Here is a 21,606-nt window from a genome sequence, read left to right as displayed (position 1 = left end):
CTTTTCCTCTTGCGGGCAACAGAAAGTGAGCAGTGGCAGAGGAATGGCTACAGGGACAGCAGCCCTGACCAAGATAGTGCAGGGCCTGGGGAGGACCATCAGCCTTACGCAGCCATTTCTGGAGGCTGCAGCAAGGGCACTTCTGATGAATGTTTCTGAAACTTTTGGAAAGTCTGTGATCCAGGCAGTGAGGCCAAACCCCACTCTTTGGGGGCAGGCCTCTTCTAAAGCATCATTCTCTCTGAAGGAGGTATTTGTCAGGTCAGTACATGGCAGTATTGACATAGACCCAGTGCCCTATTACCCAGGGAAGGGCCAGAAACACAGCCTGCGATCATCTCCAGTACGGTGATGTGTATGCTCGCACCATAGCCGTTGCGTGCACATAATCCCATAGGTGTAGTGGTGGGGTCTGCCTGAGGAGGCACTAGCTGTGCGCATCTCTCCATTTACAGCAGAGCTGGAGGAATGTGGTTTGTCCTTTGCTGTTCTGGGAAATTCACTTAACAATTTTAAATTCAGCTTAGTGTTCCAGTCTAGAGAAAGAAAGGCTAACAGATTTTATTTTTTAATCTTTGGAGCTGGCTTTTGCACTGTGTGCTTACAGCTGTGTGCTGTCCTTAACCTGTGTGGACCCTGGACCCTTGTTTGCAGTGTGAGTTTGTTTGTGGAAGAATGTGTGGGCACAGGAGGGGTCTCAGTGTCAGAAGGAAGGCTTTTGGAGGAACAGCCATATACAATTGCAAATTTATGCTTGCAGACTTAAAAGTGCTTTCATACGGCTAATAAAAAATTATGTTCATTTATCAACATCAACTTTTATTTTAGTGAACACCTGGAGTCCACAACAGCTAAATAGCTGCTGGGTTGCAAAGTTTATTTAGCAAGGTATTTGTAAGGCTGCAGAGTTAAAACAAGGATTTTAACTTTTCCCCTTAATTTTTCTCAAACCTTTGACCTGTGGCTTTTCTGGTAACTGGAGAGCAGTGGTAGTTAACACTAGGTGGCTGTCTAACAAGTGATTTCATGATTTAAGGCTCCTAAAGCAAATCGGCTCTGGCAGCACCACTTTATGTGTTTGTGCGTGTTACCTTTCTTCTGTAGGTGAAGGGGAAGTGAGCTGATGCCTAATTACAGAAAATGACGGCAACATAATATGTGAACAGTCATGGCTGCTGGGGGTGAAAGCATGCAACAGCCCTGCTTGACAGAGGGAAACTAGACCCTTGGGTAGGCCTGGTTCTCCTCCACTGAGAAGGCTGGATTAAAAAAAAACAACACCCAGACCTGAGACCCTTTCCAGTTGACTGTCCCTTATGAGGGTTTTACTGTGTCATAAATTCTGATATGTTTCACATTTGTTTATGTTTCTTTTTTTTGCTGGCCAGAAACCAGTGCTGTACCCTCCTTACTGCAACACAGGAGGCTGTTCTTCAGAAACAGCTCCCTCAAAGAGGTGGCCCACATCACCCACTCAGAGGCCATCCATGCATAGTGGCTTTCTGATGCCACTTGAGGCTTCTGTCACTCCAGTATGAAGAATTGCTAGGACAAGGCTTGCTATGACACTGTTTTCTGAACTCATCCGCCAGTCTTAGTGTCAAATCTCTTACAGAGGTGATAGCTAAAGGAAGCCTAGGAACTGCTGTTTCTTAAGTAACGTTGAAAACAACCTCTATACCAAAGCTCATTAAGAGACTGAATGGCTTGGTAAGATGCAAACACCTATAAATACTCGGAACCTGCTCCTTGGGTGCAGCAGAGCTCTGACTGTGTTATTTGGGATGCAGCAGGAGAGATCCGTGATTTGGGACAGAGCAGGAGGCTGTGTGACTCCCCAGAGATGGGACTCCCAACAGCCTCAGGGCTGCTTCTGACTGGGCCAGCTGCAGCTGTCCCCTGGGATCAGGGCTGCTGGGTTGCAGCAGAGCCATGTGCTGCTGCCACTTCCCTTTCTTCTTGCCTCTGGCATTTCTGATTTGGAGGTCATAGTTGCAGGGTAGAGTTGGTTTCACTGGTTCTCTGTCATTCTGGAATTTTCCTATTGGCAGGAATCACAGCCTCCTGGCTATCATTCCTTGCTGTTTGTGTTTTTAATGAACTGGCACTAACGGCACCTCCCCCAGTCTGGGAAGTCTGGTTCCGCTTGGGAAGTAGCGGACCTTGTGGCTTGTGGTACTGATTTGAGGGTAGATTACTACAAGACCATCTGTGTTTTAAACAGTAGGATGTTTGGAGCAGAGTAGATTTTCTAAGCGTGATGGTAGCACCTTCTCACCAGTTTGAGAATAGTTGGTGGGACACAGGCTGGATATCACATGAAGCAGGACAGACCTGTGAAGCCTCTGTTGTCCTGTGAGGTTTGCTTACCTGGCTTTTGCCTCTGAGTATCTCCTACATTTACCGTGAAGTGCCACAGCCTCCTTCCAGTGCTGTGAGCCCATGAAAAGGGCACAGCTGGTCAGTTCTTCCCTCTGAATCCCAATTGCCTCTGATGAGGAGACGGAGCAGTGGTGCTGGGACTGCACCCAGGCTTTTGGCAGCAGAATTTGAAATTTGAAAGACCAGTCCGACTTGGCACCAGGCCTTCTTTCCACCCCCTCCATCCCTGGTGAAGAATCATGCAAATGGGGCCAGGCAGTGATTGAGAAATTAGAGAGGAGTGCAAGGCTGGGGAGGGTGGTGACAGTGGCTTTTGAGCTGTAGATAAGTGATGGGTGCTCCTTATCTCCAAAACATTGCATAGTAAACTGGGTATGAGTTGACATCTGAGCTAGATTAACTAATCAGTGAATGCTGTCATGCTTCCATTTCAAAGTTCTGTTTTAATAATTATATCCTTAAAACTGCCTTCACTGACTTGAGCTGTGTACCAGGGTTTAGCTAATTTTTCCTCACTGCTTCACCTCTGTCCACCTCCCATTCTCCTGCCTGCTCCCCTGGGAAAATATTTGGCTTGTTTGGAAGCACTTGGGCTGGGGTTTCTCATGTGAGTGTTGGCAGGTACAGAAGCAGACTGGAGAAAGGAAGGTAGGTGTAGGACTGCAGCCTACTCAGCCTCAAGCAGGCAGGAAATAGAAACACATAGTATTGACCATCTGTAGAAGGGGTGTATCTTTGGGTACCTGTTGTGGTTTAACCCACCAGGCAGCTAAACACCACATAGCCGTTCGATCACTCCCCCCCCACAGTGAGATGGGGGAGAGAATTGGGGCAGGGGGGAAGTGAGATTCATGGATTGAGATAAAGACAGTATAATAGGACAGAAAAGGAAGGGAAAAGAATAATACTAATAAACAAAAAGGATATACAAAATAGTGATGCACAATGCAGTTACTCACCACCCGCCGACCAATGCCCAGCTAGCTCTTGAGCAGCAGCTCCCCAGCCAAGTTTCCCCTAGTTTATATACTGAGCACAGCATCACCTGGTATGGAATATCCATTTGGCTAGTTTGGGTCAGCTGTCCCAGCTGTGCCCCCTCCCAATTTCTTGTGCATCTTGTCCAGCCTTCTCAGTTGGTAGACCACCAGAAGTTAAAAAGTCCTTGACTTGATGTAAGCACTACTTAGCAACAACTAAAATATCAGTGTGTTATCAGCATTATTTCATACTAAAAACACAGGACTATACCAGCTATTAGGAAGAAAATTAACTATCCCAGCCAAACCCAGGACAGTACCTTCTGTTAGTTCCAGAGTTTCACCACTGTAGATTCATCATTGTTTAGCAGGTCAGAATGTGTGACAGAGTTGACTGGTGACTGTGAGGATAGGTAGATTTGGTACAGCATATGTGGAAAGAGGATTTGCTTTTGAGGAGGAGTTTGAAATTGCAGGAATTTCCGTGCCAAATTTAGTACTTTTTTTTTTTTACCTTTTTATCCTACGAGACCATGAAGAGGAGGGTGAAGAAGCACAATGTGGACTTCTAAAATATTTTTTTAAAAATTTTAATAAGTTTGAATGAAACTTCTGAAGTGTCTTAGTGATTTGTGGACATTACTTGGAAATTGCTGGGGCTTGTGTACTTAAGGCATAAGTTAAGGGTTTGCCAGTGTACCCATCTGTCATCTTTTCAACTCCTGACTTATCACTGTATGAGAATTCAGCCCCTGGTTAACTTCTACCATGTTTTCATTTTTTTTCCCCTTCTTCAGACAAGTGAGAGACAGACTAAAGCAGCAAGTCGCTGAGATGAAAGAGAAATTTCCAGGCTTCAGACCAGGACTCGCAATTTTGCAGGTATTGTTTTCTTTAATGACAACTACAGAAAATCTGTGTTGCTTTGCAATAAGTGCACAGCTGATGAGCTTCATCAAAGCTGCCTTGCAATGGTAATGTTTTATAAGGAATAGAAGAGCAGAGTTCCCTGTGGGATGGTAAAACAATTCTGTGATGTCTTTTCCCCAAGTACTGGGACCCAGAAATATTTTGGGAGTTCTGGCTTGGTTTTTTTTTCCCCTTTCATCAGATGCTTGCAGTTCTGAGTGTTATGTTTGTGAAACGGTAAAAGTAGGCCTCTTGCCTATTTAGAGAAAGCAGTGCTCATAGATTCTATTCCAAGTCTCTGCATTTGCATGAACCCTGTCAGCTTTCAGAAATCTTTGAAATGGGGTGTTTATTAAGGGATTTGGTCTGTTCTTATATCAGAACATGGAGAGAGAGAAGGAGGGTAGGGGAGGACAAAAAAACCCAACCAAAACCACCCATGGCCAAGAAGACTTTGAGTGCAGGGGTTAGAAGAAAATCCCATTGCTGAATGTGATGTCTGTCCAGCAGTGTAAGTGCTAGAGTCTACGCGGAGACACTTGTGGAGGGAAAAAGCAGTCATCGGTACAGGGTTTTGGCCTGTGTTTGGCAGAATTATGGTGTGTTGCTTTTTACTTTTTCCTTGCAGCAATAAAAAATGGAAACTCTTTGTGCTTAGATCAGAAGGTGACTAGCAATATTAAGTGTCATGTAACAGGAAGGAACTGTGGCCACAAAGGCTTGATGGCCTAGAAGTGGCTACATAGAGAAGAAGCTTCTGTATTTTGGGTTCCTGAAGAGCTCTTGGTGCCTGTCCCTGGATGCCAGTGCACTGGAACCACTGCAGTGCACTGGAACCTACTGCCACCACTGTAGTACACAAAGACCATGCTTCTTTTCAGTAACAGAAACAAATTTATTTGTGCTTTGGGGTTTTTTTTTCTGGTTTTCTTTTTCATTAGCTTTAAGAAGATAACCTCTACAGAAGACTTGTCTTTAGGTGTTTAGAAGGAAGGAGGAAGGTCTCTTATTTAAAATTTCGTAAAGGATGCTTTGATTGAAGTTACTGAACTGCTGACCATGTAAACTGCCTTCAAAAATTGCTGTCTTGTACTGTTACTGGATTTTTCTCTTGCTCAGCCTGTGCTCTCTTCAATCCTGGGTTGTCCGAGTCCTTTACAACCTGTTTGCTGTTCAGCCCTCTGACGCTTTTATAACCTACCAAACAGCCTGGGCTTGGAGTTCACCTCCTGATACTGATATTCTCAGCTGCCTATTTTTCAGTTAAGTCAGGACAATTAGTTGTTTCTGATAAGTAGCACCCCACACAATATGTGCTGTTGGGAGGTATCTGATGTCCTCTGAGCTCAAAGACTAAGTCAGTTAATCTTTATTTTTTGTCCTGTAGTCAGGAATGTCCTCTTTTGCACAATATATGTGAACTGTGTGCTGACATCTCCTGATGCCTGCTCTCTTCTTCTTTTCTGCCCTGTATGAGTCATACCTTTTCCTAAACCCAGCAGACATTAAAGGGGAGACAGCCCCTTTTTCTCACCCTAGGAAAGAAGAACAAGTGTGTGCTGGGTGATCAGGTAATGCAGTCTCCCCCTGCAGCTTGTAATCTGTGTGAGAACCAGGGATAGCTACCAAGTACCAGGGAACAGGGTTTCAAGAGTTTGCTTATCAGCTTTTCTGTATTTGCCCCTCATTTTCTTATCATTGTAGGGAGTATTACCTTTAACAAAACATACTGGATGTTGCAAGCAGTCTTCTGAAATGTAGTTGTGCTATAATCACCCAATACTGCCAAAAACTACAGGCATTTGTTCCACTTGCTGCTTTCTTTTTGAGCATCACTTTGTTCTTGTTTTGTTGGTTTTTCGATGGCAGGAAAATTCTCAAGGTCCAAAACAGCAGTGGAAGAAATCTCTCTATCAAGACACACATATGTGCATGAAATTAAGATTCCTGGGTATCAGAGAGGCCCAACTTTTCTGAAAGCCTTAATCAAATAATTGGATGTTTTCAGCACCTGCTGAGCAAGTTAATTAGCTAGAGGTTTAACTTTCTCAGATGAGACAGCAGACAGTATTTTCTGCTGTGGAGAACACTCTTTTTCAATAGGTGTAAACAGTGTTTACGCAGGAGATCAGACAACTTGTCTCTAGCTGCATCTTACTTGAGAGAACACTTTCCTGTTAGCTACAGATACTTACAGCCTCTGTCAGTGTGTTTTACAGTTTTTCAAGAAAACCTCTGTCTCCTTGATGTAGCTCAAAAGAAGCCAGGGAAGCTAAGGGTTAAGCCCATCTCAGCCTGTGACTGGATCTGTATTCTGCAGCGTGACTCAACTGTCTTTTTGTCATTAGGTTGGAAATCGGGATGATTCGAACCTCTACATTAATATGAAGCTGAAGGCTGCTGCTGAGGTAATGCCCAAACTCTTAATATTTCTTTTTACCCCCTTCTACAGTAGGTCAAATCTGAATATGAAACAAAAGATGCAAATCAAAGCTTTGCCCGTATTGGTCAAACCACCGTTGGCCTGAATTCTTTGTTATAAAGAAATGGTATAGGTATGTGACTGACTGGACGCTTAGCCAAGTAGGGTAACAACAGCGTGGGTTGGTGCCACTTTTTGTGTAATCTAGGAGATGATCACATGTGTCCGAAGTGCTGATGCTCTGTCTTTTCTGACCTGTGGCTACATGCTTCTCTTCCCAGAATGTCTCATACCTGCAATTGCCTTGCATCACTCACCAAGTGGTACATTGCATGCTACAGCAGGGCTGGGAACATAGATGAGTCCCTGTTTCCCTAGGTGTTGGCTGGCATCTTCTCTGCTGGCATTTCAAGCCAGTATGCTGTCAAGCCTAGATGTTGTTATTCATGTTAAATGGTGAATAGGACAGATGAAGTGTGGACCAACCTAAGTAGGCAAAGCACTACCCTTTTTTTCTTTTGTTCATGATATTTCCAAATAATAAGACTGTAGCCACAGGAACAGGAGATAGACCTGGGAAATGTGACAGAATATAGCTGTGACTGGGCTGGTCTGAGAGAATAGCCAGATCAATCTCTGATGTCAATTCAGAAATCAAATAATTTGCTGGTATTCTCATTTGCAGATTGGGATCAGTGCCAATCACATAAAACTGCCAAACACAGCAACAGAAGCTGACGTAAGTAATATAGCGAATAATGGAAAAATAAATAATTTTGGTCTTGAGCTCAAGACATGAACTTATATTTGCCCTGTCATTTTATAAAAAAACACTGCTTGCCCATAGATATTAACTCATTAAAAGAAGAAGTGGAACCTGCTGAGGTATTTTGTTTTTTAAAAGAAAACTAAACCAATACAATGTAAAATTTAGTGACTCAAATAGGTATTTTTCTAAAAATAAAAAATGTGAGTCATAGATACTCAGGTGGAAAAGCTAAACATACTGTGTGTCTCTTAATCCAGATAGGGTGGTGCTTTTTCCTTTGCATCAGTCATTTCAGTTTATTGGCCATTAAGTTTTTGGTCTTTACTTCTTGTAGGTCCTCAAGTGCATTGCCTCTTTGAATGGAGACCCTGCTGTTCATGGCTTTATAGTGCAGCTGCCACTTGACTCTGATAAACCCATCAATACAGAAAAAATAACCAATGCTGTTGCACCTGAAAAGGACGTAGATGGGTAAACTGACTTCACCCCTGGAGAGCATGACAGCTACTCCAGAAAGAAACCTTTTTTTTTTTGTTCTGAACGGCAATCACGAGGCTGGGAATCTTACTTGGCCTTTGTTCTTTCAAAATACAGCTTAAGTAGCATCAATGCTGGGAAACTCTCTAGAGGGGACCTTGGAGACTGCTTTATTCCCTGTACACCAAAAGGATGCATGGAACTTATCAGGCAGACAGGTAAGGAGGTTTCCATCCATTATTCATGAGTGCAGTAGTCTTCAGTAAGAGTAGAAATTACGAACCTTGCAAGGCTGTGCTTCGAATTGAAACTTATATTGAGATGCCACATTTCATCTCTGCCTTTTCAGATAGGAAAAGAGCTAGTTTTAAAGTGGTCCTTCCTTCTTCCCTCCCAACTCCAATTCCCTATCACACACAACCCAGAAGAAAAATAGTAATCTGAAGTACCAGAGCCAGGCTTAAACTGACCAAAAGACTCCAGAGCCATTTGAGTTAGTTTGTACTAGAGTGCACAATGACCTAATTTTACTTCCTCCTGACTTTCTCTGGTGCAGGCACCCAGGTTGCAGGGAAAAGAGCTGTGGTGGTTGGTCGCAGCAAGATCGTTGGTGCTCCCATGCATGACCTGCTGCTCTGGAATCACGCAACAGTAACCACTTGCCATTCAAAGACCTCAACGCTGGCTGAGGAGGTAATGACAGGATGTATTCATGAGGCTGTAGTTTTCTGCTGCAATCCAGTGCTGCCTGCTGCACGTTGCTACTTGGTTTATTGCTACCTGAAGTCACTGGGTCTGGGTTGTCTTCCATCTGAGACAGTTTCCCAGTCCTGTTCATTGGATGGTTGTGTAAATACTTCTGCTGGAATAGGATCTTGATTATTTTTGGCCCTAAATGGGAGGTTTTTAATTATAATAATAAAATTATTATTTTTGTTTTCTTTAGGCAAGTGCTGAGAATTTAATCACGCCTTCCTAATCTCTAAGTAGTGGCCTGCATGTGTTTTGTTTTTTCCCCAGAAAGGCCAGGTGGGCTTTTGCTTTAATGGCTGGGAAATGCTAGACCAAATGTTTTTTCCAGTTTGTTTCCCCCCCCCTCCCAGTCTATATTCCATGACTGGGAGTTGGTACCATTTTTCTCTTTAGCAGTGAGAGTGACAGAAATAGTATGTTGCTGTGCTGACACCTACTTGGATTTCGTAGAGCAATCAACACTGCCAGGCTCTGTAGGCAAGTATTAAAGCTGGAAAGAGGGTAGGTGTATTTGAATATAACTCACAAGGAAGATTAGAAACACTGCAGTGCTTCATGCCGTTAAGTCACTGTTCAATAAGACTGACATTAGTTTGATTAACGATTGGAGTGCTAATTCTTAATTAAATCTTTGAAATAGTTAATCTCTCTTGAAGATTAACTGAAAAAATTCCAAGGGATAGCACCTTCTTAGGCAAACATGAATGAAGAAGTGCAAGAACTGACAACGAGCTTTAGTCAGAGTCTCTAGCGCCAGCTCTGTGACCAGGTCTGTGAAATTTACTGAGTACTGTCTGAACCAATATTAGTGCTGAATTGCAACCAGCTTTCCCTGAAGTTGCAAGTTACACAGTCCTGGACTTAAAAAACCACAAGGCAGTGCTGCCACAAGTGAAGTGCCACTTAGAGTTCTGTGCAGGGGCTGTTCTTGGCTGCTGTCTGATGAGTGCTGGATATATTTCTAGCATTGAAAAGAGCAGCTGAATGTGCAGGGATGTTTGAAGGGAGGAAGATAAGAGTATGTGGAAGGCTTTAATTTTATATAAAGAAAGTAGTCTGTGATCCACTTGGGAATCACGGGGGAGTTCAAAGAAGGTTGTGAAGTGTTGACTAGCAATAGTAGGTCAGAGAAGGAGTGTGAAAATAGGCCATAATTTCTGGCTGCAGGAATTTGCGCTTGCCAAGGAACTGGTAGCTACCTTTAATTGCTGACTATGCCCTTCCATCCCTCCGATGGCAATGGGTGAGCACACAGTTTCACTGCAATTGAAGCTGATCTAAGTTGCTGCTGAAGCAGCTCTGCATTTTCCACTGCTGGTGTGATACAGAGTTGGTTTTTTGGCTTTTTTTTTTTCCTAGGTTGGTAAAGCTGATATCCTGGTGGTTGCAGCTGGTAAAGCTGAAATGGTAAAAGGTGAATGGATCAAACCTGGTGCAATTGTAATAGACTGTGGAATTAACCATGTGCCAGGTGCGTGGGTAATGTATAAAGAGTGGGGATGTGTTTATTTGTATATAAATGCAGTTGCTAAGTAAGTACATGGATACTGTTTCCTTGGTGTTTCTAGTCAATGCGGACTTCTTCCTCTTTTAAGTCTCTTAGCTAATGATGGCAACCTCTGAAGATGTCAGAATAAACAAAGGTCGGTCTGAAGTACTGTCTTAAAGCAGATCAGTGGCAGTTTTGCTTCTGTGTTCAGTGAGGCTGATGATCAGTAGAGGAAAGAGGAGGCCTAGGAAATATCCCTGTATCCAGCAGAATATCCATGTAATTTGCTGCAACTACATAGTGAAGTCTTGCTGCTGTTGTCGCTTGAGACCACGCAGCTTTGCTGCCATTACTTTGCAGTTAGATCTGATTAAGCTGTTCTGTTTGAAATACCTAAATGGCAAGCAGTCTCTTAAAGTAGCTGTGGATTTGTTGAATCACAGCATCAACTTCTTAGGCTTGAATGGCTGTTGTCTTGACACAAAGCAGCTTATGCAAGAGTGTTGGTGACAGTGGCTTTGGTACTGAATAAAGTGCTTGAACATAATGGATTTTAGGGTAGGGTTTCATTTATCTACTTCCTTATAAAGGAGGAACAGACAGTCTGACAATTTCTGTTTTCATCTCATTTTAAATCCAAATTACCGATATTGAATGATATGGAAAATTAGTCACCATCCAACTATCTCTGTGCTACACCCACAGAGCTTTTAAAAGGTAGTTTTCATAATTAATCAGTCATTTTGTTGCCATTATTTAATGGAATGTAAAGAAATTTCTGTTCAGCAGTCTTGTTCCTCAAAGATGACACTGAGTTGCATTTAAAAACATTAGTCCTCTGCCTAATTAAAATTAAAAAGTCATCTGCTGTTGCTGTTTGTTGCTTGATGTATTTGTGCCAAGCTACCCAAACTTAGGCAATTTGCAAAAAGCCACAGGGTCACTGCTGATTTGCATGAAGCGGAATGGCTCAGAGTCTCCTCTGCTAACAGGTTGCACATAAAACTACCATTGTGTTTTTCACCATATGACAGTATTACTTTTTTTTCAGGCTTGATGTGAACTGCATCTCTGAGGGCACATCCTATTCTTGCAATTATTCTGCCTCAGGCAGTGCACTGAGATCTGAACTTCTTGTACACCCAGCATAGTCAGTGTTGCATGGCAATGTGTGTAATGGTATTGTGAGACTCAGTAATCAGAGCCTGGTAGAGTACTATAGGAGTTGTCAAATTTCAAAATTACGGTTGCCACAGATTCTTTTATGGTTTTCTGAAGGTGATGCGTTTCCCTGCCTCTTTCTTCCCTTCTGATAGGTTGCAAAAAGGTTTTCAGATTAATCTTTTGGGAAATCAGTGCCAGAATTGTGGGAATTGCAATGCTACAGAAAGAACAGCAGCTAGTTTGCCAGCTTCTCCAGCTACATCACTGTACAGATAGAGTATTGCTGCTAGCTGTGATGGTGCTTTGAACACGGCAGAGGGAGAAATAGCAGCTGCCGTAGATCTTGCCATAGCTGTAAGCGCACCCAGCTAGGTGCCTCCTAGGTGTAGATGTGAGTTGCAGCTGCAGGACGTGCAAAGTATAGGCATGTCCAGAGATTGCCAAGTCAGGGTGCCCTGAACAGGCAAATCCCAGCATGATCTGGCATATCAGGACACTAACTTCATGCAGGCTTGCCAAGTTGGAGTTAAAAAAAGTTATAGCTATGTATCGCCACGCAAATGCAGCTGTTGTGCTTTTGAATGGAGGGTGGCCTGTGTACTCCCAAGACTGCCCGTTTGGAGGCTAGAACAGACAGTTCAGGCACATCTGGCTTTGTGTTCATGTGTACTACAGCTGAACAGAATTTCTTACAGGTCTCCGGTAGAGAGAGATGAAGAGAAGAACTCCTGAAACCTCTATTAGAGTGGACAAGTGTGTCTTATTCCCTTTCCAAACTGGATTGTATTTGTCTTTCTCACCCTACTGCTGCATTGGAGGGCGAGCCCAGAAAATATTCTGAAAGCCTTATTCCAGACCTGTAGAAATTGCTCTGCTATAGGAAAGGAGAGCAGTGCAGGCAGAGGATGCTCCCAGAATTGGCATAGTCTCTGCAGTGTCCCTCTGAGTCCTGATGGAGGAAGCAACCCTGTTCAAAGTGCTCCTCTGCTATGGGATTTTGCAGCCCTAGCTAACAGGGAACTTTGAACAGTGAAATATGAGAGCAGCAAAGGAGGATCAGAGGATCCTCTGTGGATTTCAGTGTCATGCTCTTCAAGCACTAGAGGAGGTAGAAAGATACAGAAAGCCTTGACTTGATGCTCTGTTTATATCTTCATGTACTGAGAATCAAGCTGGCATCACAGGCCTGTAAAATCAGATTGTGTTGGATCCCTCATGAAACAGCTTTCCCAGTGTCATCCAGAAAAAGAAGCAGTCTGCAAGCTGGTGGTCTCATGTTTTATAGATGAGGATCATGTATGATCTTGTGTGTGTGCAGACATATATCCACCAGCAACGTGTTACAGTTGCATGTACATTGGCACAAGTTTGCTTGGAAGGCACATGGACATTCCCAGTCTGTCTGGCGAAAGTAGGACTGTGAAGCAAAGTCCTTGGATGCTCTCTCTCATGTGTTCCAGCTGGCTAGAGAACCTATTGGACCAAAGAAGACACAGGCACTGGGAATGGTTATAGCATCACTGCTACTCTCTGTAACTAGTTTGTTAGGGTTTCTTGTTGTTATTTTGAATAGGATGATGAATTTTGAGAAGGTGAAATTATAGGGAGAGGCAGAACGTGTTGTATGTGAGCTTTCCTTCAAAAGAATATTTTAAAGGTAACTGAGTAGCTCCTAAGTTGTGCTCAGCAGTGCTTGGCGAGAGATGCAGATGCAGAGGCAGGGACTGGGAGTTTGTTTGGCTTGTGCTTATCACTGTGTCTGTGTAACAGATTAGGCAGTTTGTGTTTGGAGTGCCTAATTCATTGCCTGTTTTCTTAATTCTTGGGCCTGGAGTCTTCCTGGCCAGAGGGGCCGGTAAGCCAGCTTGGCATCCTTGGAAGAAAATATGATTATGTTTTTCACCTTTTGCAACCTTCATTAAACTGGTCTCTAGGCTGGAAGGCCAGGTTGGTGTGCAGTTCAGGCAGCAAAGCTGACAGTGGCTGTAGAAACTCTGTTTAACAGCTGTGATGTTCAGGCTTTGAACTTTAGGGAGAAGCATTGCTTAAAACACAAACTCAGCAAAACATCGAAGCTGCTAATTGTCAGCAGCAAAGCAGATAAAAATTAGTGTTGGCAGGATCTGCTTTTGTTCCCTCTTTGATTTTTAACATAATCAGCTGTTTAGGAGTTTGGTTTTTCTTCCTCCCCCTCACCAAATGTATGTTCAAGTTATTGATTGTGTTCTGTTCAAACATATACTTACTGTATCCAATATAATATTTCAATGTAACAACATTAAAATCTGTCTCCAGGTTTTTCACACTGCTTAAAAGTTCCTTAAAGTCCTCATACCTGAAATGAGGATCTGCTACTCCAGGAGAAACTTAGATTATTTTTTTTGTATGTTGTGTCTGTAATCAGCAAGTTCCTTAGGTGTCTGTGCTAGGTTACTAATGCATTTTGTCTTTTTGTTTCTTTGTGGGTAGCACTGGGGAAAAAAAGTACTATATCTGCTTCTGAATTGTCAGGTTATGTAGTGCAGCAGGATATGGCAAATTTTTTTGCCAGAGAGAAAGGAGATTATTCTACAGAGCTCTCTTAAGTGCAACCTATGAGGTTTGTTTTGACAAGACTCTGATCTCTGTGAACTGTAATATTTACTGGTCCATCATCAGAATGGCAATGAGTAGTTGAAAAGCTTAGCACTTTCTGTCTTCAGTTTCTGTAAAGGCAGATGATTTTATTCAATAATAAGGCCTAGATGTCCCCCAAAATGGAACAGTGCAAATGTAAACCTGGGTTTTTGCAACAAGTCAGCCGTGTTCCTTCTCTCACTTCTTCTAGACCATTGGTTTATATCTCCTTCAAATTGGAAGCTGTCCTAATCCTTCAGAGCAATACAGCAGGAGCTGTGAGAGGATGGTTCAGGTGACATTTCTATTATTGTATGTCCCATTTATGTTTTATTATTGCACAGATGTTAGACTTGGTCTGTGCTTTGGTCCCCCTGCATTTGCTTTGGTATCATCTTCAGACTGCCCTGTGGGCCACATGCCACTGAGAAAATACCAGCATTCTCAAGGAAAGGGAGATCTATCTGGCTGAGGATAAATAGTGTTTAATGGGAGGATACGTGGTATGAGCTGTTGACACTCTCTGAAGTATGATAACAGCTTTATCTTGTGATGTTGTTTTAACTTCTTATCTTTCTTTACAGCTGCCTGGGTACTCAGCTTCTGTTTTGTTTACTCCAACAGAGGAAAAGACTTCAGCTTTAGTCAGTGCTGCCTCCTCTGTTTTGGTGAAATGTGATGTGTAACTTACTCTTTCCTTAAATCTCCAGACAGCACAAAGGCCAGTGGAAAAAGAGTTGTAGGAGATGTGGCGTACAGTACAGCAAAGGAAAGAGCTTCCTACATCACCCCAGTTCCTGGTGGCGTTGGGCCGATGACTGTGGCCATGTTAATGCAGGTACGTGGGCAGACTGAGACTGCTGGTCGTCTCCTCTATGTTTGCCTTTGGGGTATGTTGCTGCTGACTGTCAGCATGCTACCAAAGCAACTGGTGCTTTCTTCTTGCACTTAGAGAGGTCTAGCTAGGATTTCCAACTTTTAGTCCAAACAATTTGGATTCGGTTAACTGAGGTAGATGATGGACATTAAGGAAATGTTAGGACAGAGTTTTGTTTTGGTTGGGTTTTGGTTTTGTGGTTTTTTTGGTTGATTTTTTGTGGGGGGTGTGCTGTTTTGCTTTTTTTCAGTGTGATCTCTCAAAACAGTCAGAAATGGACTTGTCTTAGAATGCTGTGGCTGTAATTCTAAAACTATCTGTAGGGTGATTGGGTAAAAAGGAGGAGAGTAACAGTACAAGCCAGCTCCCTCTGTGTCCTGCTTTGCTTAAGAAACTGTGCTGGCACAAAACACCCCAAAAAATCCAGCACACTGAAAGATAGATAGGTAGATGGATAGATAGATATGGTAGGGTTTATTGTTTTTAAGAAAGCTACAGGCAGAATCTCATTTTGGATTGTTAGCAAATGCTTTAATCAAAGCACTTTGTGTTTAACCCCAAGCTGAGACAGATGGGAGGGGAAAACCTTTCTGAGTCTTTGTTAACCAGCATGGTTCTTATAGTGGTGGTTGCCATAAAGCATTCTCATCCTTGTTTTAGAGCACAGTGGAGAGTGCACAGCGTTTTCTGGAGAAGTTCCAGCCTGGAAAATGGAACATCCAATACAACCAGCTTACTCTAAAGGTGCCTGTTCCAAGGTAATGCTTTCAAATGAAGCCACTGGAAGTATTCATGCAGTGTAGTATTACTTCTGTTCCCAAGCTTTGTGTAATAGGGGCATACACATATGTAGGCTGTAGCTGGTACTGAAGTTTGAAAGAGGCCTTCCAAAGGGAGCAGAGCTGACCTGCAGTGATGCTGTGACATATGTTGAAGTGTAGGCTTGGGTCATCAAAGCATAAACATGGACTTGCAGTGACTCTTCAGGCCACCTAGATATAGTTGCTGATTCAGCAAATAGCAAGGCACTTGTATTTGGGAAAATTTTCAGTCTGACATGGCAAAAACCTAGCATCTTGAAGTAGGAGTTGTTGGTGTCAAGTCCCCAAGGATCAGTTGAAAATACACAAAATACCATAAGGGAGCAGAACACATTGCCTACAAAAAGGCATTTTTGGTGTGGGAGGAGCAGGGTGAGGGCTGGTGGCGGGTGTTTTGTTGTTTGGTTTGGTTTTTGTTTCTGGGGGTTGGTTGGATTGTTTTGGGGTTTTTTGTTGTTGTTTTGGTTTGTTTTCTTTTTTTTTTAAAGGCAACTCTGAGGATGTGTCTGTTCTAATGTAGCCAATATTTGTGGGATTGATTCATTTAACTAGGCAGGGGTTAAAGCTTCCTTTCTAAAATTAGGTTAGGTGTTTGTAGTTTATGCCATCCAGAAGCGGGGAATCTGTGAGAAGTCTTTGACTTATAAATTGACCTTGCTCTCTTTCTTTAAGTGATATTGAAATATCGCGGTCTTGCATACCCAAGCCCATTGATCAAGTTGCAAAAGAAGTTGGCCTGCTCCCTGATGAGGTGGAGCTCTACGGCCAAAGTAAAGCCAAGGTTCATCTGTCAGCTCTGAAACGGCTGAAGAACGAGCCGGATGGCAAATACATTGTTGTTACTGGGTAGGTACTTCCTTAACTGAGGCATCACTTACATGATGTCAAGGTGAAAAGAAATTTTATTTGTGTGGCTTGTTGTTGTATTGTCTTTTGGTAAGGTGACTGTATGCGGTGCTCTGGGTTTTAGTAAACCACACTGTGGTTTGGGAAATAGACTCATCTCTTGTGGCAAATAGTGGGAACGTAGTTTAACACTTCTGTCCTGGAGATTAATTGTTTTGGTCTGCAGGTCAGGGTTACAAAGGGCAGACTGGATCTTAGTCAAAATTCTCCTAGACTAGTAGCCTGCTTTCACCAGTAACTAGCAAGTTGATTCAGAGGAAAGTCTTCAGCAGTTACGTGACAATTTGCTAATTTCATTCCAGTTTCGAATTGATGAAGGTTAGATAAAGTCTGAGCTAATCCAGAATTTGAATTGGCATTAACTGCAATCACTGGGTGACTGTTTTATCCCTCTAAGTGTTTTGAGTCTCTCCCACTGCAAAGGTTTAATTGTGTCTGTTCTGCTTTTTTACTACAGGATAACTCCTACTCCCCTGGGAGAGGGGAAAAGCACCACCACTGTTGGTCTTGTTCAAGCCTTAGGAGCACACCTTCACCAGAATGTCTTTGCCTGTGTTCGCCAGCCTTCTCAGGGGCCAACCTTTGGTATAAAAGGTATGAGCTGTTCTGTTGCTTGCAGCTGGACTAAATGGGGAAAGATGGCATTCAGAGATTTTATTCTGCTGCATTTGTACTTCTGCATAACTCCCAGTTACAACTGCGTTTCTTCTAAGAGATAAAAACCTTGGGTAAGTTCTTCACAATTGCATTCAAGTGCTGTGCTGAGGTTTAAACTGAGCTGCTGGACAGTAGATGCCTTCTTAAACGCTTTAAGCAAACACGTGTAATACCAGTCTGGGCTAGAGACACGTTTATTTGCATGATTTGACTATTGTCTCTCTGTAGGTGGAGCTGCAGGTGGTGGCTATTGTCAAGTCATCCCCATGGAAGAGGTAATGCTTTATACAAAGCCTCATTGCACATATGGCTCACAGACCTTGAAGAGATACTGCAGTCAGATAACTTACAAAATCTTTTTTGTTTATGGTGCAGTGTAGCACTCCCAAGAACTGGGTGCTAGGTTTCAGCAAAGCTTTTTTTTAATTTTTTTTAATTTTTTTTTAAATAAAACATCTTTGGTTGTTTTGGAAGGGTGACTGCATGGTCAGAGAACTTGACAGAACTGGGAATTCCCAGTTCCTCTGTTCCTTCCCCTTCTCTGCCTTGAACTGCTGTATACCCTTGAGCAGAATACATCCTGTGCCTCTTTTTCCCCAGCACTGAAATGAAGATGATAATGACTTAATACGTTTTGGAAGCATATTAAGTAGTTCTGTCAGCAGCTGTGGTCACTGACTCTTATTGTGAGCTGTTTTGGTATACTTGTGTTTTAGATTACTAGCATGAAATGGGAAAAGGGAAGTTGGGAATCAGTAATGCCAAGACCTCAGCCTGTGGGGGACTGGCACTGCAGCATATTTATGATGTGACTTGGCAACAAGTAAAATCCCATGTCTGGTGGCAGGGAATTGAAAGGCACGTGTAGCACGTGCTCTTGTGCTTCTCTCAACTCTCAAAGTAATTGCCTGTAGAATTCTACCTTTGTCTCCTGCGCTATAGATTGACACAGGGCAATTTTAGGAAGAAAAGCAGAAATGATCAAAAGGGCTGTTTGTTCCAATTGATGCAGCAAGTCCATAAAAACTAAAAATGTTAACGAGGCAGAATATTGATTTTAGTCAAGTGCCAAGAACATGTGTGAGTGCTCGATGTGACAGGAAAAATAATCTCCTCCTCTTTGGGAGTGTTAATAAGATGAGCCAAAATGCTTGACTGTGTGCAGCAGTGAGAAACAGCCCCACTCTTGGAACCAAACTGGCTGAAAGGACTTTCTTGACGTATGACCCACGTGGTATAAATACGCATAGTTTTGTGGGGGTGTTTTAATCAATGCATGTCTCGTAAAATTGAAATATCTAGAGTCACTACTTGCAGTAATCTTGCACTACTTGCTTGATACATCATCTGATATTCCTGCATGCAGCTTTCATCCTAGGAAAAGATTAGCAAGTGAAAAACTTTTGAGTTCATACTGCAGAACCATGGCAGTAATAATTGCTTCTTGTTGCATGTATGTAGAATGAGACAACAATTAGCATTTATTAATAAGGATTTATAATGGGCGCGTGACTAGCTGCATTCCACTTTTAGCTATCTACTTTTTAAGACCACAGTAGCAAGGCTTCAACAAAATGGTATCGTAAGGTCTTCTGTCATATCACCTTTTTTAATGTCCCGTTTTCATTTTCGTCCTTTGCTGCCCTGCTACAGAGGAAGAGGATCATTTTAACCATACCTTTACTCCCCTGCCATAGTGCAAGTTTGTCACATAAGCTATATATCCCAAGCCATTTGTCAGCATAGCTACAGTGCAGCCGGATAACTCATGTAGACAAACTCCCTCAAACTATCTTTTAATGAGATAGAACCAAGAAAACTACCAACAGTGTCACTGTGTAGTATGTGGTCTACAAGTTCTGCCTACAATACTGTGTGTTTGAGTGGTTAGCTTATGGGGAGCTCTGTGTAACCACAGCTCTACTGCCAGCGCTACACAAGGTTGCTAGTTTCAGTTTAGCTCAGATATCTTTGTGGGAGCAGCAGCAGCTTCAGCTAATGTATGTGTGAAACCTGTTGTACAAAGAATGAGAGTGGGTCAGAAGGAAGGTGAAGGAGGAGCAATGCAGATATTCCAGACCATGGTCTTCTCAGGTGTCAAGGAACCTGAGAGAACTGTTCTCTTGGAAAAAAAAAAAAAAACCAAAACCTGTATTTGGAAGCTTCGTTCTGGAAATATGTAAAATGACATAAATGTGGGGGAGGCATTTTTCTGTTTTAGAGAAATTCTTTCCTCTCTTCCACATACTAAGCAATCTCTCCCCTCCACCCTCACCCACTTTAACTTTGCTATTAATACTTCTCTTTCCATCTGTCTACGATGAATTGAAATAAATGAAAATTGCAGCAGGATGAGGTAACAGATACGCTTTATCTCCTCTAGTTTAACCTTCACCTCACTGGTGACATCCATGCTATCACTGCAGCCAACAACCTGGTCGCTGCTGCTGTTGACGCACGTATATTCCATGAGCTAACTCAGACTGACCAGGTACAATCCTTTCCTCTAATGTATTTGAGCCCAGCCCACTTCAGCCAAGATGTTTTGGGTGTGCCAGCAGTGCTGAGTAACTACCTGTTTCGTTCTGCAAGGCTCTCTACAACCGTTTGGTGCCTTCTGTCAATGGTGTGAGGAAGTTCTCGGATATTCAGATCCGAAGACTACAGGTAAGTTCACTGGTTTCGCATTGGTTTCTAATTCTGTTCCATTTACTCATCCTCTATGCAGGCAGAGCTATGTTACAAAAACCCTGCTGTTGTCCTCTAGGTCATTCTGCTGGCGTTTGTTTTTTCCATAAAGTGTGTAGAAGTGTGGTAGCCCTTCTTATAGCACAGAAAAGAGTGAGATGCAGCCCCAAGGGGAAGACTCATTGATGTAACTCTCTTTATCATATGCTGTATGAGTAACACAGTGGGAAGAAGCAAAGGGATTAGTGCACTTTAGTAATAGTGTCAGTTCAGTGTCCTTAATGCAGTTTAAGAAAGGACCAGAATCAGTCTCTGTACCTTACACCCAGTTACCACTAGAGATTAATAGATCCCATGTGACAGCTATATAGATAATGCAGCACAAAAAAAGGAAATTTATAAAATTCAGCAAAAGAGAACACTGAGAATTTTTTGTGTTACCCAGTTTGAGAAAAATGGGAAAACAGAAAAAACACCTGTCCCTTACACTGCCCACTCCTCTCCCCAAAAACAAACTCCCAATTAGATGAGCAGCCCTGTCATTGGGTGGTGGTCCCTGAGCAGACCACAGCTCCTCTGATCCTCAGAAATTAAAATGAACTAGCATGTGTCCCTGACTTCTGCAGAAATGAGGGTTAACAGAGGAATAGTTTTGCACTGGGCTTGGACCTTCTGGCTAGGAGTACAGCCTGGGGCCTGCCAAGCTCAAAGTATGAGCCTGTTTGTATAATACTCGGGCTGGATTGGTGTCCCATTTGGAAGTCAGGAGCAATAGTCAGACCACTTAGGAAGCTAAAACTCTGATTTATTAATTGGCTATAGTATCTCAACCATTAGAGAATGTGTGGTTTGCTTCCACTGCTGAGCAGAGAAGCTCTGTCATATTGCTTCATGTTCCTGACGGACTGCTGAGGGAACTCCACCCAAACCACTCTTCTGGTTACTAAATGTTGAGATGTGAACGGGATACTAATAGTCCAGAAAGATTATATCTTCGTTGATTTCTTTCTTTCTTTTTCTAAATGATGTGCTTGAAGAGAAAAAGAGTTTCTTCCCTGCTGTTCTTCAGGAGAAAAGTACAACTTAGGTGCCTAGTTAACTAAAAAGCTTGCTCGTTCATAAATCAACTCAATCGTTTTCCTCATTCCTAAGCTCGCGTTTCTATCAGGCTTCTTGAGATAATTCTTCTCTCAATTAAGCAACTTGGCAAACTGCCCATTCTCTCAGTATGTTCAAGATCAGCTTTCTGGGATGCTGACAGCCTTGTGACTGAATTGTTTAATTCCTCCTTTGTGCTGCTTAACCAGCATGCTGAAAGCAGTGTCTTTAAATACGTACGGCTGTGTGCGGTGACCCTAGGCAAACTAATGAGAAATGGATGTAAGCATGTGAGACTAATGATTAGAACAAGGCATGTAAGGAACTGCAGAGCTCTCTCTCTTACCCTTTCTGTAGATGCCTTGCACAAAGCTTGGTGACAGCTTGCCCTAATGAGCTCCATTGTCTGCCTTTGCCCTTTACTAGCTGGCCAGCAGCAAACTCTGCTTCCAGATACACACTGATATGGATCATCTGACATTGTTGTGGGGTCTAGGAGAAGAGGCACCAAAATGGCAGCCCCTCCTTATTTCTGAGTATTCAGATGCTGCTGCCGAAGGCTCGTTGCTCTAGTGAAAGGTTCATTTCTGCACATCTT

General features: G+C 42.8%; 1 protein-coding gene across 2 annotated transcripts in view; it reads left to right on the top strand.

Annotated features, from left to right (window-relative positions):
* MTHFD1 (methylenetetrahydrofolate dehydrogenase, cyclohydrolase and formyltetrahydrofolate synthetase 1) overlaps nt 1-21,606 on the top strand; it is a 42,020-nt gene that overhangs the window by 3,766 nt on the left and 16,648 nt on the right. For both annotated transcript variants that reach the window (XM_064460946.1, XM_064460945.1), the window contains 14 exons: nt 4,160-4,244; nt 6,620-6,679; nt 7,379-7,432; nt 7,797-7,933; nt 8,057-8,157; nt 8,496-8,632; nt 10,052-10,163; nt 14,672-14,799; nt 15,499-15,596; nt 16,332-16,505; nt 17,023-17,159; nt 17,451-17,497; nt 19,606-19,713; nt 19,815-19,889. In XM_064460946.1, coding sequence (XP_064317016.1) covers nt 4,160-4,244; nt 6,620-6,679; nt 7,379-7,432; nt 7,797-7,933; nt 8,057-8,157; nt 8,496-8,632; nt 10,052-10,163; nt 14,672-14,799; nt 15,499-15,596; nt 16,332-16,505; nt 17,023-17,159; nt 17,451-17,497; nt 19,606-19,713; nt 19,815-19,889 — 1,453 coding nt within the window. The remainder of the gene's footprint in view (nt 1-4,159; nt 4,245-6,619; nt 6,680-7,378; nt 7,433-7,796; nt 7,934-8,056; nt 8,158-8,495; nt 8,633-10,051; nt 10,164-14,671; nt 14,800-15,498; nt 15,597-16,331; nt 16,506-17,022; nt 17,160-17,450; nt 17,498-19,605; nt 19,714-19,814; nt 19,890-21,606) is intronic.

This window comes from Phalacrocorax carbo, chromosome 9 (genome assembly GCF_963921805.1).
Source record: "Phalacrocorax carbo chromosome 9, bPhaCar2.1, whole genome shotgun sequence".
NCBI classification, from domain to species: Eukaryota; Metazoa; Chordata; class Aves; order Suliformes; family Phalacrocoracidae; genus Phalacrocorax; species Phalacrocorax carbo.
The sequence above is the reverse complement of the archived record's forward strand: the minus strand, read 5'-3'. Positions and strand labels throughout refer to the sequence as shown.